This window comes from Delphinapterus leucas, chromosome 8, assembly GCF_059928025.1.
Source record: "Delphinapterus leucas isolate spDelLeu-1000000601 "Yukka" chromosome 8, BTC_Dleu_Yukka2, whole genome shotgun sequence".
Lineage (NCBI taxonomy): Eukaryota > Metazoa > Chordata > Mammalia > Artiodactyla > Monodontidae > Delphinapterus > Delphinapterus leucas.
The window spans coordinates 9,120,928-9,138,287 of NC_143136.1; the positions used below are offsets into that span (position 1 = coordinate 9,120,928).

The window sequence follows — 17,360 nt, forward strand, 5'->3', positions numbered from 1 at the left end:
CCCAGAAGGTACTTTTTCTGGACCAGGAGATAAAAACCATTTATCAACAGTAAATGTTCCCTTATAATCTAATTACATGTGTTGCCTTTACAATTTCATTTTATTAATCTCTATTCTTAAGATGATTCTCTTTGACAGGGAAGTATCTGACATTTAGTAGGTTTTCTGAGTATATTATCTGCTGAATTTACTCAGTGACCCTACTACGTCATAGACCTTAGCCCCGTCTGCTTCTCTGACTAGATTAAAGTTTTGAGGTTCTTAATAACCCTTCATGTGTCTCAGTTTATACTCTGCTTTGAAAATCTGAGATCAGACCATACTCTATGCTTTCTGATAGTAAAGGATGAAGAAGTGCTCACTATGAACAAAAGATGAAGATCAAAATGCTCACTATGTTGGGGGGAAGGGGAGTGATAGCTAAAGTATGGGGTTTCTTTTTGAGGAGATGGAATTTTAAAAATTGATTGTGTTGTTTGTGGTTGCACATTATCGGTGAATAAACTACGAACTACTGAATTGTACACTTTAGATGGGTGAACTATATGATATGCAAGCTGTATCTCAAAAAAGCTGTTTTTAAGAAATGGAGGAGAGAAGCAAGGAAATAGAAAGCTACTTATGGTGCTTCTAAGATGAAAGGCACCCTGGATTCAAACATAAAGCCCTCTTCTTCCCTTTCAGCAGATGACACTGTCACCTACATTATGAGCGGGGAGGAAAACACCATCGAATTCTCTCCTCTGCTAACCATTATATTCACCTACCTATATTAACCCTCCTTGCTTCTAACCATTATACTCACCTACCTATATTAACCCTCCTTGCTTCTAACCATTATACTCACCTACCTATATTAACCCTCCTTGCTTCTGGATTCCACTCATCTCCTGCCTTCTCAGGATCTCATCCTGTCTGTTACCTTATCTCCTCATATAGTCGACTCCCCTCTTACCTGATTCCTCCAAACTCAATTTTAAATATGATCTATTAGATTCCCACTAACAAAACTAAACAAGCTCTCCTTTGACTCCATAACCCCCTCCCAGCTACTGCCCGCCATAATTAAGCCTCTCAGAACACCTCCCTGTGTCTGTTACTACCCACATCTCTTTCCTATTCACTCTTCAGCCCAATCCCGTGAGGCTTCTACAGCCAGTACTTTATAGCTTTCAGACAGCCACCAACGACCTGCCTGCCATTAAAGACAATTTCTAGCCTTCATCACGCGTGAGCTCTCGGCAGCATCTGAAGTTGGCTACACTCTGCTTTTAAAACCGCTCCTTCCTGTCCTCTGTGACTTACCAACACCCTACTTTTTTTCTTCCTGTCTCCCTGGTTGCTCCTCTGTCTCCTTTTTGGCTCATCCTCCTGGAGTGGGCCATTTAAATATTGGGAATTCCTCCAGGCAGAGTACAGGGCCCTCTTCTTCTCATTCTATCATCTCTCCCTAGGTGACCTCATCCACACACACAACTTTAATGAACACCTAAATGCAGATGCCTCACAGATTCCTATCTCTAATCCAGTTCTCTTACTAGTATATTAAGCAAGCTGCTAGAAGTGTCTCTACTTGGATGTCTCAAGGTACCTCAAACCTAATGCATCTAGAACAGAACTCATGCTCTTGCCCCAAAGCCTATGTTCTTCCCTTGTTCCCTATTTCTGGGAATGAGATGCCACTACTGATGCTCTTAACGTGTCAGAAACTTAGGATTCATCCTCGACTCTTCCCTCTTCCTCACCCTGCCCCGATATCTAATCCAAGTCTCCAAAATCCATCCATTTATATTCCACCATCACCACCCAAGTCCCCATAACTCTTGTCTGGATGACTAAGGAGCCTACTGACTGGTTTCCTTGAATTCCCTACAGTCCATTTTCCACATCACAATTAGAATGATCTTTTCATAACACAAATATGATTAAGATTTGTGCTTAAATCCTTTGTCTTAAAATGCTTAAATCTTTGTGTTTAAAATGCTTCAATTACCTATTGCTCTCAGGATGGAGAAAATTCCCTTTTAACATGGCCCATAAAACCCTGCATGGTCTGACCCTACCTCTCTGACCTCACCCTGCACTGCAATTCCTCCCCCACTATCTATACACCAATGCTCTGGTCACACTGGGCTCCTTTCGGGCCCCTGCACATGTGGGTGCCTATGCCCACAATGCTCTTCGTGCTCATATTCCGCCCCACCTCCCGGCCAACTCCCGCTCTTCCTTCACTGCTCAGCTCAACGATCACCTCCTCAGAGAAGTCTTTCCAAGTCAATTCTATCATACATTCTCCTACTACCTGGTACTGCTTCACAGTGTTTCTCACAGCTGTATATAACTCTGCTTTTCCTTGTATTTCTAATGAATGTCTGTTTCCTTCTGCTCCATTAGTAGCCCAGTGCGTGCAGGTGCTCCATTCATGCTCAATGTGGTCCCAGTGGCTGAACATGAGTATACGTGATCACTGGGATACAAAATCCAGATGAACACTGGATGTAGGGAAATGTGATGTTCTCACACCATAAAGTCAAGGAATTCCTCTAAAAAAGTAGTGCAGATCCAGGGACCTGAAGGAAGGACACTCTGCAACACCTCACCAAGAAAAGTTGAGGGAATCTACCTGACAGTTTCAGTGGTGAGCAATGAACCTAACTCCCTGTTTCCTCAGAGAAAACAGTCTGGAAGGATACACACCAAACTGAGTACAATATGCCTATGGGGAGGGGCAAGAAGAATACTTTCACTCTGCACTTTCTGTATTTCAGATTTGTTTGAATGTTTTACAGTTCATATTTTAATTTTTTAAGAGCAAAATGACAAAGGGAATGAGAGAAATAGATCAAAGTGTTTACTAAGTTGGTAGCAATTGGCTTATCTAATTTCTGCTTCTGTTTCCCTCCTTTCACTCCTCCCCACACATCACCCCTAAATTTTTAAGATTTCTAACAAATAACTAAGTATTGTGTATAGGTCTACACACGTAAATAGGCCGACCAACCACGCCTTGAAAACCAGTGCCACAAACACTGCCAGATAGAAAGCTAAAGGCTAGAATTGGGCTTAACAGGTAAAAGGCTACTCAAACTACTGAGAAGTAGAGAGTGGCACTGGGGACAAGTGACTTCCAAACCTGGGTATTTCCATGGTTAGTTACCATCGACACAGGATAATCAGCAGCATGATATAAAAGAAAAACTAAAATTAATCAACTTTATTGTTTACTAACAGTCCTGATACATGAGAGCAATCAAGTTCATATTCCAATTGACAACTTCTAATTTTATGTATATTTCAACTATTTGTGTGAGTTCTGTTCCCCATTACAAGTTGAACACAATTACAAGTTGATTTTAAAAAAGCTTGAAAAAGAAATAAACATGACCAAATATTACTAAAAGATGATCAGAAATGCTTATGAAATTAAGTGATTCACCAGAAAAGGTGATGCAGCAAGAATTTACTGAATGAAGACACCACATACAGAGTAAATAAACTTGGCTGTTCTTGTTTAGATTTCACTTGGTTCCCTTCATCAGCATTCACATTAGTGACCCTGCCCAGTCCCCTCTCTCTGGCCAGCCTGCATTATGTCAGCACGTTCTCTGCCTCTCTGACCACATCCTCCTTATCTGCCACCCCCCTGCTTGTCTCCTCACACCTACTAAGTAAGCTGTTCACACAGCTCCTCACACACTGTACCATGGTCAAGCTGCTGAGATCATCATGACACCTAATCCACCGGGCTCTCTAATGACCGTGTGACCTGTCCTGTTAAGACAAAGTTTCAGGGCTGCCCGTGCTCACAGCTCCAGGTCTCCTGCTCCCCTAAACAATGTGGGGTGTCCTTTACTGAAGACTTTCTCTACTTCAGCCCCCAGGGTAGAGAAGGTGATGGAACCTGTGCACACCTGGTTCCCTAAAATTCATGCTGTTCAACTGCTTTCACTCCAGCCAGAAACATTCCTTCAAACTGGATTGATTTTTCAACCAGTTACTCCCAGCAGCAAATACTTCAAAACTGCTTCACTTTCCACAACAGAACTTAGTTCTCTTTCTCTGTTCCGTATCTGAACATCTAGCTTCACCTCCCCCATTTGGAAATAAGACTTTCTAGTGGAAACATCTTCGACTTCTTTGATCCATCTTGATGTATTTCTGCCATCCTCTGTCTCGACCCTGGAGATACACCAGAATCACCTGGGGAAATTTTAAACAAAGATGCTCACTCCCCTAAGAGACTTACTAAATGACAAAGGAAAAATAGTACTTTTACACAGAGACGCCACTTAACCATGTGATCATCATGAATGGTACTGAGACTACTGGCCTCGTGTGCCTCCTGAAAGGACCCGCTGCAAAGGGCATGGCATCACTTCTGTGGTCTTTCTTGTCAAAAAGGCATCACCTGCATTGAATCAGGAGGAAACATCAGCCAAACCCAAATTAAGGAGCATTCTACAAAGTAAGTGGCCAGTATTTTTCCAAAGTGTCAAGGTCATGATGTCAAAGACAAAGAAACTGTTCCTGATTAAAGGAGAGTAAGTAGATGTTACAGCTAAAAGCAACGTGTGATCCTGAACTGCATCTTGGTCCAGAAAAAGGACATTAGCAGACACTGTGGAAATTTGAAAAAGGTCTGTGGATTAGTCAACAGTATTGTATCAATGTTAGCTTCCCGATTTGATCATTGCACCGTGGCTACATAAAATGTTAACATCTGGGGAAGCAGGGTGAAGGGTACTCTTTTGCAATCATTTTATCAGTCTTAAAAGCTAATCAATCCTCTTATTTTGCTTCTACTTCACAGGTAAGAGGCAGCCCTCCGTAATCCCCAGGCTGATGGCTCTATATATGTGTGCTGGGGAAAGGGCCCTACATGAAAAGGAGGCTGGCCTTGCCTCAAGTCCCCCCTTGCAATTTTGCCAGTTGTGTGGCCTCATGCAAGGTTGCTGGGCCCGACGCCTGGTGGGATCTATTCCATTTCTTAAGATCTCAAATGCCAAATAAAGGTTCTCCCAATTCCCCCTGCCCCGTCATCTACTCTCACTCTCTCGCCCTGGAGGCTTTGTCTCTTCTCAAGTGGCCCCAAATGCTCACACTACCCCTCTCCCCTCTCACAGCCCATGCCCCCTCCTGCCATTCTCCTCCTGATGCCACAGCAGCTGCACCTTGTCTCAGCCCCGGGCCTTGCGGTGCTCTATCTCCTCATCTGCACCTCTCATTTCCCTAGCACACATTCAAGGGCTTCAGAAAGGGCTTGCTTAAGCTTCTTTACACCCTCCTCCCTCCAATGTGACTGAGACAGTGATTTACACACGGTCTGACATCATGATTTTGTTAAATAACTGAATTGTCTAGGACATTTTGTCAGTAGAACATGGTGTTCTGAGACACAGATGCTACACTTATGTGGCCAGTAAGCCTTATATTATGTTTCATGGGTACAGTCTACTAACAGTAGCCAACTGTTTTAATAAATACATGGTGATGAAGAGAAACATGTGAGAGAAGCACCCCCCTCATGATAAGCCCATTCACTTGACTGGAAAATGATGTGAACTGTGCCTCACTAACTCACACACTGCTGACTCGTCTAGATGAGAGAGAGACACAGAATTTTAAGTTCCTGATTGTTTTCTTGCGGCTTCTGAGAAGTGGTTTACCCTGTATGATTCTACAAAGCAGCCACATATATAGCGGGAGTCTGGGGACACCCAGTTGAGCAGAGTCATGGAGGAAAGAGTCTGAGGCTTGGCAGAGCTTCTCAGAGTCAAGGCCGGGGTAGGGCGTGGGGCAGGCATACTAATCCTGTACCATGAAGCCTCACTGACTTCCACAACCAGTTGATAACGACTTTATTTCTACTTAGTATCTTTTAAAAATACTTAAAAATTAAACAATTTAAGGTACAGGATCTACTTAAGCAGTAACCAATATTCCAAAGTTCACACCTACTACTCTCACCTCACTAGTAACAATATCAGAACTATACTTCTTCCCCTCCCAGGGTGAGGAGACAAGTAACTACTTCAAAATTTTAAGCGTCATGCCCATAATGATATCCCCAATTAGAAGTAAGGCTGTGAGACTTCCCACTGCCTGTTTTCTCTTTAAAAAAATACGAGGTGGAAAAAAAGCAACTAGCAAGCCAAACATTTGTACAAGTGACCTATTTCAAGACTTCCAAGAATTCAGATTTCATACTAAATCTCTTGCCTTAAGCCCAATGTTTCCACAGTACCCATCCCTGTACCATTTTACCGTCATCAGTGGCAACCACTCAGATACCAAGTAGTGATACAAAAACACATTTTTAGAAGACCAGAGGAGCTACTCACTCACCTGCTAATGCTTCCAGACCACATCCCTGAAGTGCTCGTGGCCCTTATCACCCACACCTCTTCTGGACCCAACAAGGCCCAACTACTCAGTAGATCCCAAACTGGCCTTACGGTGGGAGGTGTCTAATCACACATGGAGGTACAGGGTTTATCTGCTGGAGTACAACACTGGGTCTGCCCTCCCCTTGGCTCCCAATTTTTAATAGATAAAGTTACTTGTTAAGCCCAACTTACCAATATATAAAGCACACTTAAACACAGCAAGAGTAAAACGCTTAAAGTATAGATATGGCTAATTGAGAAATTAAAAGGCTAATAACCTTAAAAGAAAATATTCTACTTTATCGTAATATTAACTTAAAATGATGAAACATTTTTCCCCTCCTATTAGAGGCAAAGACTTCTAGAAGATATACTGGTAGTGGAAAAATATATTGGTACAACTTTATTGGAGGGCAATTTAGCAAAATGTATCAAAAAGCCTTAAAAGGTGCAATCCCTCTGAATCACCCATTATACATCTAGGGAATTTACCCTGGGGAAACATAATTACACAAAGATGTTAAGTACAAGCAGTGTCATTTACAATAGCAAAGGATCAGAACTAAAAGTTATCTCACTGAACTGGTTAAATCATGGTGTACCCATAAAATGGAAGATTATGGCAAGCTTTAAAAACAATTAAGTAGATCTATACTGACATGCAAAGAAGTTAACATTAAAATTAAAAAACAAGGACTTTGCTGGTGGCACAGTGGTTAGGAATCCGCCTGCCAATGTAGGGGACACGGGTGCGATCCCTGGTCCAGGAAGGTCCCACATGCTGCAGAGCAACTAAGCCTGTGCACCACAACTACTGAGCCCGCGTGCCTAGAGCCAGTGCTCTGCAATAAGAGAAGCCACCGCAATGAGAAGCCCGCACACCGCAACGAAGAGTAGCCCCCGCTAGCCACAACTAGAGAAAGCCACACGCAGCAACGAAGACACAACGCAGCCAAATATAAATAAATAAATAAATAAATAAAATAAATTTTTTTTAAAAAATTAAAAAACAAACCAGGACCTAGAATAGCATGACCTCGTGTTTAGTAACTTACCGGCCCCAGAAAGGGAGGGAGAGAGCTAGAATATGCATGAGAATCTGCGAGGATATCCCACTATCTTAACAGTAGTCATTTCATGTGGGAGTGGAATTAGGATGAGCTTTATTTTGCCTTTTATACTCTGTTGAATTTTCTGAAGTTTTGGAATGAACATATTACTAAAACATAACACTTCATATAGATAGAAATATAGAAATCAATTAAAACTATCAGGCTTAATGAAGGAAGCATAGATCTCTTGCACACACATATGCACCCACACACCCACGTTCCCACATTACCTACAGAGTGCTTACAAAAAGGGAAAGAGGGAGAAGCTGCAAATTTCGGCCTCCTCTCCCCTCACGTAATGGTTTCAAACGAACAGGACTTCGTCAAAAAGATACTTAAGTAAAGAGAAAGAATCCGATGACTCTAAGGTTTTGAGCCAGAAAGGCAATATTTCTTAAACCAGTCAGTCAGGAAGAGAGAGACCATTTTCTCTGGGGCAGAGAAAATGAATTTTTGAGTTGAATATGTTAAGTCTGAAGGGATGCCTCAGTATGGAATCACAATATCTTAAGTGTTGAAGAGATGTCAGAGGTCATCGAAATCAGTGGTTTTTAAGTGCTTTTGGGGGCCACTGATAATCACACTTCCTAATCCTGCTGCCATCATTTTTCAAAGTAAAGATCTTGTGTAGAACCCTAATATACAAATAAGGATAAGGTAAAATTGAAAAAGTGGATAAAGGGAGAAAGAACACCTGAAACCGTGGCCTGCCTGCTTCTCCAGAGCACCCTTTGCACGTTTGTGGAACATTAAGTTTAAAAGCAAAACAAGAATATTACTCAGCCATAAAAAAGAATGAAATAATGCCATTTGCAGCAACATGGATGGACCTAGAGATTATCATACTAAGTGAAGTAAGACAGAGAAAGACAAATATCATATGATGTCACTTCTATGTGGAATCTAAAAAAATGATATAAATGAACTTATTTACAAAACAGAAACAGACTCACGGACACAGAAAACAAATTTAATGGTCACCAAAGGGGACAGTGTGGGGAAGGGAAGAGCAATAAGTTGGGAGTTTGGGATTAACACATACACACTACTACATATAAAACAGATAAATAACAAGGATCTACTGTACACTACAGGGAACTATGTTCAATACCTTGTAATAACCTATAATGGAAAAGAATCTGAAAAAGAATATACACACACATATATATTTCTGAATCACTTTGTTGTACACCTGAAACTAACACAACATTGTAAATTAACTATACTTCAATTTTTTAAAATGGGTAAAAAAAAAAAAACCCTTAAAAAACAAGGCAAAACAAACACAGAACAACACTTGCCTTGCACACCACACCCCCGATTTCTAACGAAATAAGAATCCTGTTATAATCTATCTCATCAAGAGTATCTTATCAGGACTTCTCTGGTGGTGCAGTGGTTAAGAATCCACTTGCCAGTGCATGGGATATGGGTTCGAGCCCTGGTCCGGGAAGATCCCACATGCCGCAGAGCAACTAAGCCCGTGCACCACAACTACTGAGCCTGCGCTCTAGAGCCCACATGCCACATCTACTGAAGCCCGTGAGCCTAGAGCCTGTGCTCCCCAACAAGAGAAGCCACTGCAATGAGAAGCCCGCACGCTGCAACCAAGACGCAACGCAGTCAAAAATAAATAAATAAAAATTTAAAAGAAGTATCTTATCAAGTTTCTTTAGATATGTAGGTAGCTCTCTTTTTGTGGGTCATATGGTTTTTGTCGCAACTACTCAACTCTGCCACTGCAGCAGGAAAACAGCCACAGACCATGTGTCAATGAATGGGTATGGCTGTGTTCCAATAGAACTTTATTTACAAAATCAAGTAATGGGCTGACCTGGGCCACAGTTTATTCACTCATGCTCTGAAAAATATCTGGTGGGTAGAAGGAAAGGCCTAAGGATATGTGAACCTGAAGTTAAATGTGGACACCCATCAAATCCTTTCAATCCTCCCTCAGAAATCTAGTCTCACATCTTCCTTCTCCTCCTTACCCTTAAGCTTTCCTTGTCATCAGAGTCCTCTTATCAAGTTAATCTTTTGCCATTATGTCTATCTTTACAACACTTCCAATCTCACCCCATCTCTGACTTTGAAACATTACTAGTGGGAATGTAATGGGAAAGAGGTTGGTGGGTTTCTTATAAAACTAAACATGGGGTTTCCCTGGTGGTGCAGTGAGAGTCCGCCTGCCGATGCAGGGGACACGGGTTCATGCCCCGGTCCGGGAGGATGGGCCCGTGAGCCATGGCCGCTGAGCCTGTGTGTCCAGAGCCTGTGCTCCGCAGCGGGAGAGGCCACAGCAGTGAGAGGCCCGCGTACCGCAAAAAAAAAAAAAAAACTAAACATGATCTTACCCAAGAATTGTACTCTTGGGCATTTATCCTACAGAAAGGAAAACTTACGCTCACACAAAACCTGTATGAAAATGTTCATAGTAGCTTTATTTGTAAAACAAACTGGAAACACTCTAGATGTCCTTCAAAGGGTGAATGGTTAAACATTTACCCTATGTACACACTATGGTACATTCATGGAATGGAATATTACTCAGCAATCAAAAGTAATTATTAATATTCACAACTACTTGCACAGATATATGGGGAATTAAGGTGAATGGGCAAAAAAGCCAATCTCAAAATGTTACATACTATAGGATCCTATTTACAAAACATTCTTGAAATAACAAAATTATAGGTTGGGAGAACAGATTAGTGGTTGCCAGCAAGGGTTAGAGATGGGGGAGAGGAGATGGGTGTGGCTATAATGGGATAGCAGGAGGGGGCCTTGCGGTTATAGAAGAGCTCTGCATCTTGACTGTGGTAGTGGTTACACGTGTGATAAAACTGCACAGAGCCACACACATACACTCACAAAACTGTAAAGCTGGTGAAATGTGAATAAGGCCTGTGGACTACACCAACGTCAACTTCCTGGTCTTGATACTGTATATAGTTATGTAAGATGTTAACATTGCGGGAAACTGGGTGTAAGGTACATGGGATCGCCCTGTATATTTTTTTGCACCTTCCTGTGAATTAAAAATTATCTAACGATAAAGATTTAAAACAAAGCAGGACAACAACAACAACCGCAGATTTCTTCAGCTCCCTCAGTCTATCTTTAGGTGGTAAATAAGGCACTTTTCAATCTACCACAATCTACATCTCTAGCTTCACTTCCTACCATTCTCCTCTAGTAACTCCTATAGTCACCCTAAACTTGTCACTGTTTTCTGGATATGCCAGGCTTTAGTCTGTTTCACATTCTGTTCCCTCTCACTCTCTGCCTGCCAAACACCTTTAAACCACTTCAAATGTCACCTAATGCTATCTAATGTACCCGTCTCTGACAGAGGTAGCAACTGCTTTATCCTCTTGGTTCCCATAGAATTTCACTCATACCTCCAAGTATCTCTACACTATATTGTTTTACATACCTATTTCCTCTACTAGCTTATAAACTCCTTAAGAACAGGGACAAAACTTGATCCACGTGTCCATCTATCTGCCCATATATATATAAGGGCACTAAAATGTCTATGGATTCAAGCAAGTTGGGAATCTTCTGCAAAAGATGACAATGGAAGTGATGACAGTAATTACTCTTATTGTTATCTTTTGCAAAAAAAACTGTCCTGCTAACTACTGTAAGGATGGAGCTCAGCATAAGGAAACATAATTCAAATGCAAATCATTCTTTATAGTCATCTTTTTTAGAAACAATTTTGAAATGATTAAGCAGAATTTTCCTTGCTTCTGTTCCCTATTAGTTTACACAATCAAGTGTATAATTTACACGTAACTTATAATTTACATGTATAATTTACACGTAACTAGTTATTATTATTGAGAAATGCCTCAAAGAACGCAGATTTTTTGAGGAGGAGGGGGCTTAAATCATTTATTATTTTGTCTTATATTCTTCTCTTTTTTTGAGTTTCTTTATACCCACTTTTTTTTTTACATCTTTATTGGAGTATAATTGCTTTACAATGGTGTGTTAATTTCTGCTTTATAACAAGTGAATCAGTTATACATATACATATGTTCCCATATCTCTCCCCTCTTTCATCTCCCTCCTCCCACCCTCCCTATCCCACTATACCCACTCTTTAGCAAAAGAATCATTTTAAACAAAGTCCTCTAAATATATATCAATCTATTTTACTGCCTTAAATATTAATTCATTCTCAAAAAGGGATTAGATGATCTCATTAAAAAAAGGAAGTTCTTAAAGTAAATTAAGATAAAGGATGTGAGATGGAATCTAAAAGTAAACTGAGAAATATTGCTGGTGCCAAATACTTAATAATGAGACCAATTCTATTATCATATTAATTTCTAAATTAAAAAAAAATCCTACACACATATGTGTCTCTCCACTGAAGAAAATGTCTGAGTATACTAAGCTGAAAGATCATGGACTAAAAAAAGACCTATTAATAACCTTCTGGTGTCAAAGATTACTCTAAACAAGTTTAGTAACCATGAGTCACTGTTAAATGGCTATGCTATGAAAAGGCTATTCCCTTCCCCCCTCTTAAATATGCCAGCAAACTTACTCCTCTCATGAAATGAGTGAATATAGCTATTCAACACTGTGAACATATGCATTCACAGTGATGAAGGGAACCAAGGATAAGCTGAGCAAGGCAGCTATACCTTCTTTACATAGCATGCAGTGGGCAGTGTGTAACCAGTCATTATGTATGCAGATCTATGGGGCTGTCAGCAATGAAAGAACAAATTCCACTCCACCCCACGCCCATGCCCCAATTACCTAAAAATAGGGATGGTAAGATAAACTGTGTTTTCTAAAAGTATAAGGAAAGTAGTTTTCAAATTCTCTTTAAAAGGTATGGCACAGTTCCTAAGGGAGTAATCTATTTGTATTATAGACAAGTCTTAATATGGCAACTGTGTACCTACCATACAGAACAAGTAAAAACATCAACACACTACAAAGAAAGAAACACTCAAACGTTATATTTATCATTTTGTCTACAAGATCACAAGAAATGAGTGAGAAAATGCCCATGGATATAATGAATAAAGCAAAAACAGACAAAATTTTACCGTGGGTTTGGCAGAGCTAGGAGTGAATACCACCTCTGATTCTAATATAACAGGTGCTCTAGGAAACAAGAGCTTTCTTCATGTGGATCGTGAGAATAATAACACCAAATAATTCTACCTCAAAATAAGACGGAGGCCTATTCTCTACAAAGGCACCTTGCAAAATATGGCGTTGGATATAACAATGTGTCAATCGTACAAAGCTTGAATTCCTTCTAAAAGACCTAAGTGACCACCTAGCCCACACCAATACACATCCAGAAACAGGAACCTTGCGATCTCCCATGGAAGCCAACTTCTACTTATTATTTTCCCTAATATCAGGATGAAATTGGACTCCCTGTTTTTCCTCCACTCTCGGGGCCTTAATTCTATCTCCTGTCACTGTCTGGAAGCTTCCCTTATCTGATATTAGATGATCCCCTAAAAACATTTTACTAAGAGCTCTAGGGCTCAAATTTTATTCTTTCTCTACATCACACCTCCAGTTCACTCAACTGTTTCTCATGGCAGAACTTTGAATTTCTGTACTAACCTGGTCACTCCCCTCTCAATACACTCTGGTTTCTCTACATCCTCAAATATGGACTTATTATCTACACAGAGCAGAAGATGATCATTTTGAATTTAGTGTTTTTCTATTATTGCAACCTAGGTTTTCAATAGTCTTTTTTAGGTGCTTTATTACATGATCTATTTATTCTCAGGGCAAACATCTGTGGTTTCTAAGCCACCTATATCTCAGTTGGTACACGGATAGTCTTTTACTCTCTTCATTGAGTTATAATTAACATACAACAAAGCACACATATTTAAAAGAGTACAATTTGATAACTTTGGTCTTTTGTACACACCTCTGAAGCCCTCGAGACAGTGAACATGCCCATCACCACCATGATTCCACTGTAATCCCCTCATACCACCAACCCCACTCTAACCCTCCACATACATCCCTGCCAACCCCAAAGCAATCACTGATCTGTTTTCTGTCATTATGGCTATTCATAGAGTTTTGTATAAACAGAATCATACATTATGTACTCTTCATAGTCTGGCTTCTTTCACTCAACACAATTATTTTGAGATTCATTCATATTGTTGGGTACAGCAATAGTTCATTCCTTTTTATTGCTGAGTAGTATTCTATTCTATGGATGTGCCACAACAGGTTTATTCACAGACCTGGGCAATTTCCTGTTCTGGATATTCCAAATAAAGTTGCTATGAACATTAATGTAGAAGTCTTTGTATGGACATATATTTCTTGTTCTCTTGGGTAAATACCTAGGAGTGAAATGGCTAGATGTAAGTTTAGCTTTTCAAGAAACGGCCAAACTTTGTTCCAAAGTGGTTGTATTATCTTACATTCCCACCAGCAGCTCCAGTTGCTCTGCGTAACCACCAGCATTTGATGTAGCCAGTATTTTCAATTTTAGCCATTCTGATAGGTGTGAAGTGGTATCTCATCATAGCTTTATTTTGCAATTTCCTAAGATTAATATCTTTTCAAGTGCTTATCTGAAATCTGTGTATCAGCTTTGGTGAACTGTATACTTAATCCATTTTTTTTTTTTTTTTTACTGGATTGTTTGTTTTCTTTTTGAGATTTCTTCACATATTCTCGATGTTAACCTTTTATCAAATATATGCTTTGCAAAAATTTTCCTCAGTCTGTGACTTGTCTTTTCATGCTTTCAACAGTGTCTTCTGAAGAGTTGAAGGTTTTAGTGTTGGTGAATTCCAACTTATTATTTTTTTCTTTTATTGAGTATGCATTTGGTGTCATAGCTAAGAATTCTTTGCCTATCCCAAGGTCATGAAGATTTTTCTCCTGTTCTCTATAAGCTTTATAATTTTAGGTTTTACATTTAGTTGTGTGATCCATTTTGAATCAATTTTTGTATATGGTATGAGGCACGGGTCCAACATTTTTTGCACGTGGCTATCAAATTGTTTCAGCACCAATTGTTGAAACTACTGTCCTTTCTCCACTGAATTGCATTCTCACCTTTGTCAAAAATTGTCCATACATGTGTAGGTTTCTTTCTGGATTCTCTATTCTGTTCTACTGATCTATTTGTCTATCTAATATGTCTTTATGTTGATATCACACTGCTTTGATTACTCCAGCTTTATAATTCTTGAAATCAGATGGTGTGAACCCTCCAACTTTTTGTTCCAAGCTGTTTTATTCTAGGTCTTTTGCATTTCCATATATATTTTAGAACCAACTTGTCAATTTCTATTAAAAAGTCCACTGGGATTACAATGAAGTTATAAATCATTTGGGAGGGAACTGACATTTTAACAATATTGAGTCTTCCAACCCATAAATAAGGTGTATCTCTCGCTTACTAAGGTCTTTCATTCTCTTAGCAATATTTTGTAGTTTTTAGTGTGCAGGTCTTTCATTTCTTTTGTCAGAGTATCTCTAAGTGTTTCATATTTTTTGATGCTATTCCAAATGATACTCTTAAATTTCAACTTTGGTTCTGTCATTTCTACTATAGAGAAATACAATTGCTCTTTGTATATCAATATTATAACCTGTACCCTTGCTAAACTCATACAGTAACTCAACTACGGTTTTTGTAGATTCCTTCATTTCTGAGTAGGTGATCATGTCATCAATACAGGTTTTTACTTCTTTCTTTCCATGCCTTTTATTTCTTTTTCTTGCCTGACTGCATAGTCTGCAATCTACAAGTACAAAGTTGAATAGAAGAGGTGAAAGTGGACATCCGTGTCTTATTAGCGATCTTAGAGATAAATGAGCCTTTCACCATTACGTATAATGCTACCCGTAGGATTTTTTTTTAACATCTTTATTGGAGTATAATTGCTTTACAATGGTGTGTTAGTTTCTGCTTTATAACAAGTGAATTAGCTATACATATACATATATCCCCATATTACCTCCATCTTGCGCCTCCCTCCCACCCTCCCTATCCCATCCCTCTAGGTGGTCACAAAGCCCAGAGCTGAACTCCCTGTGCTATGCACCTACTTCCCACTAGCTATTTTACATTTGGTAGTGTATGTATGTCCATGCCACTCTCTCACTTCATCCCAGCTTACCCTTCCCACTCCCGCTGTCCTCAAGTCCATTCTCTACCCATAGGGTTTTTATAGATGCCCTTTACTAGGTCAAGGAAGTTCTCTTCTATCCTAGTTTGCAGAGTTTTTATCAGGAATGCTAAAATTTGGTTTAGAATTTTTGCGTCTGTGTTCATGAGGGATATTAGTCTGTCGTTTTCTTGTAACGTCTTTGATTTGGGTATCAGGATAATCGTGGACTCATAGAATGAGTTAAGAACTATTCCTCATAAATTTTCTGGAAAAGTTTGTGTAGAAATTGTGTTATATTTCCCTTAAATGTTCCCTTAAATCTCTAGTGAAGCCATCTGTGCCTAGATTTTTCTTTATGGGAAGATTATTAACTAAATTTTCAATTTTTAATAGATACAGGGCTATTAAGGTTATCTACTTTTTTCTTGAGTGAACTTGAGCCATTTGTGTCTTTCAAGGAATTTGCCTATTTCATCTAAGTTGTTAAATTTATTGGCAAATACTTGTTCATAATATTTCCTTATTACCCTTTTAATACCTGTAGAATCTGTAGTGATGTCAGCTCTCTTATTCCAGATATTGGTAATTGTTTTTATCTCCTGATGAGTCTTAGCTAGATTTTATCAATTTTATTCAACTTCTGATAGAACCAGTTTTGGTTTTATTTTTTGCTCTGGCTTTTATTTAACTAATTTCTGCTTTGATCTTTATTTATATCCTTTCTCCTTACTTTATAATTTGCTCTCCTTTTTCTACTTCCTTAAGGTAGAAGCTGAGACCTTTCTTCTTTTCTATCATATGCATTTAGTGCTATAAAATTTCTGAGTAATGCTTTAGCAACATCTCACTAGCTCTGCTATGTTTTTATTCCACTCAAATAACTTTGATCCATGAATTATTTGTAAGTATGATATTTAGTTTCCAAATATTTTGGAATATTTCCAAGGCTCTTTCTGTTATTGATGTCTAATTTAATTCCATTGTGATCACAGGTATATGTCACATACATTTAGCCTTTTACTAGCTGACTTTCTGCCTACTTCTTCTATCAGTCATTGAGATTGGGGTACTGAAATCTCCAATTATAATTGTGGATTTGATGGTTTCATCTTCTCATTTTATGAGTTTTTGCTTTGTTTTATTTTGCTTTATTTTAAAGCTGTTATTAGGTGCATAAACATTTAAGACTGTTATGTCCCTTGGATTAACTGACCCCTATTTTATCATGAAATAACTATCCTGGATAATATTCTTTGCTCTGAAATCTATTTTTGTCTGATATTAATAGAGCCCCTCCAGTTTTCTTTTGACAAGTGTTAACATGGTATATCTTTCTCCATCCTTTTACTTGTAACCTAATTGTGTCATTGTCACTTTAAGTGCATTTCTTGTAGGCACATATAGTTAGGATTTTTTCTTTTTTTTTTTAACCATTTTTTAAAATCAAAATATAGTTCATTTACAAAGTTGTGTTAGTTTCAGGTGTAGAGCAAAGTGATTCAGTTATACATGTATATAATATTCTTTTTCAGATTCTTTTCCATTATAGGTTATTATAAGATATTGAATACAGTTCCCTGTGCTGTACAGTAGGTTCCTGTTGTTTATCTGTTTTATATATAGTGATGTGTGTATGTTAATCCCAAACTCCTAATTTATCCCTGCTATACCCCCCCTTTGGTAACCATAAATTTTTTTTCTATGTTTGTGAGTCTATT

The 17,360-nt window shown here is 39.0% G+C and overlaps 1 protein-coding gene across 10 annotated transcripts in view; it reads right to left on the bottom strand.

The window, feature by feature from the left end:
- Nucleotides 1-17,360, bottom strand: part of CAB39 (calcium binding protein 39) — an 86,468-nt gene that overhangs the window by 28,175 nt on the left and 40,933 nt on the right. The window contains exon 2 of one of the 10 annotated variants that reach the window (XM_089916239.1): nt 4,331-4,408. The exons of 8 other annotated variants lie outside the window; for them this stretch is intronic. Coding sequence is in view for 1 of the 2 variants with exons in the window: in XM_089916238.1 (XP_089772364.1) it covers nt 4,295-4,297 (3 nt within the window). In the remaining variant the exon portion in view is untranslated. Of the gene's footprint in view, nt 1-4,294; nt 4,409-17,360 lie in introns of all 10 variants that reach the window. One more of the 10 variants, XM_089916238.1, reaches the window with a different exon arrangement.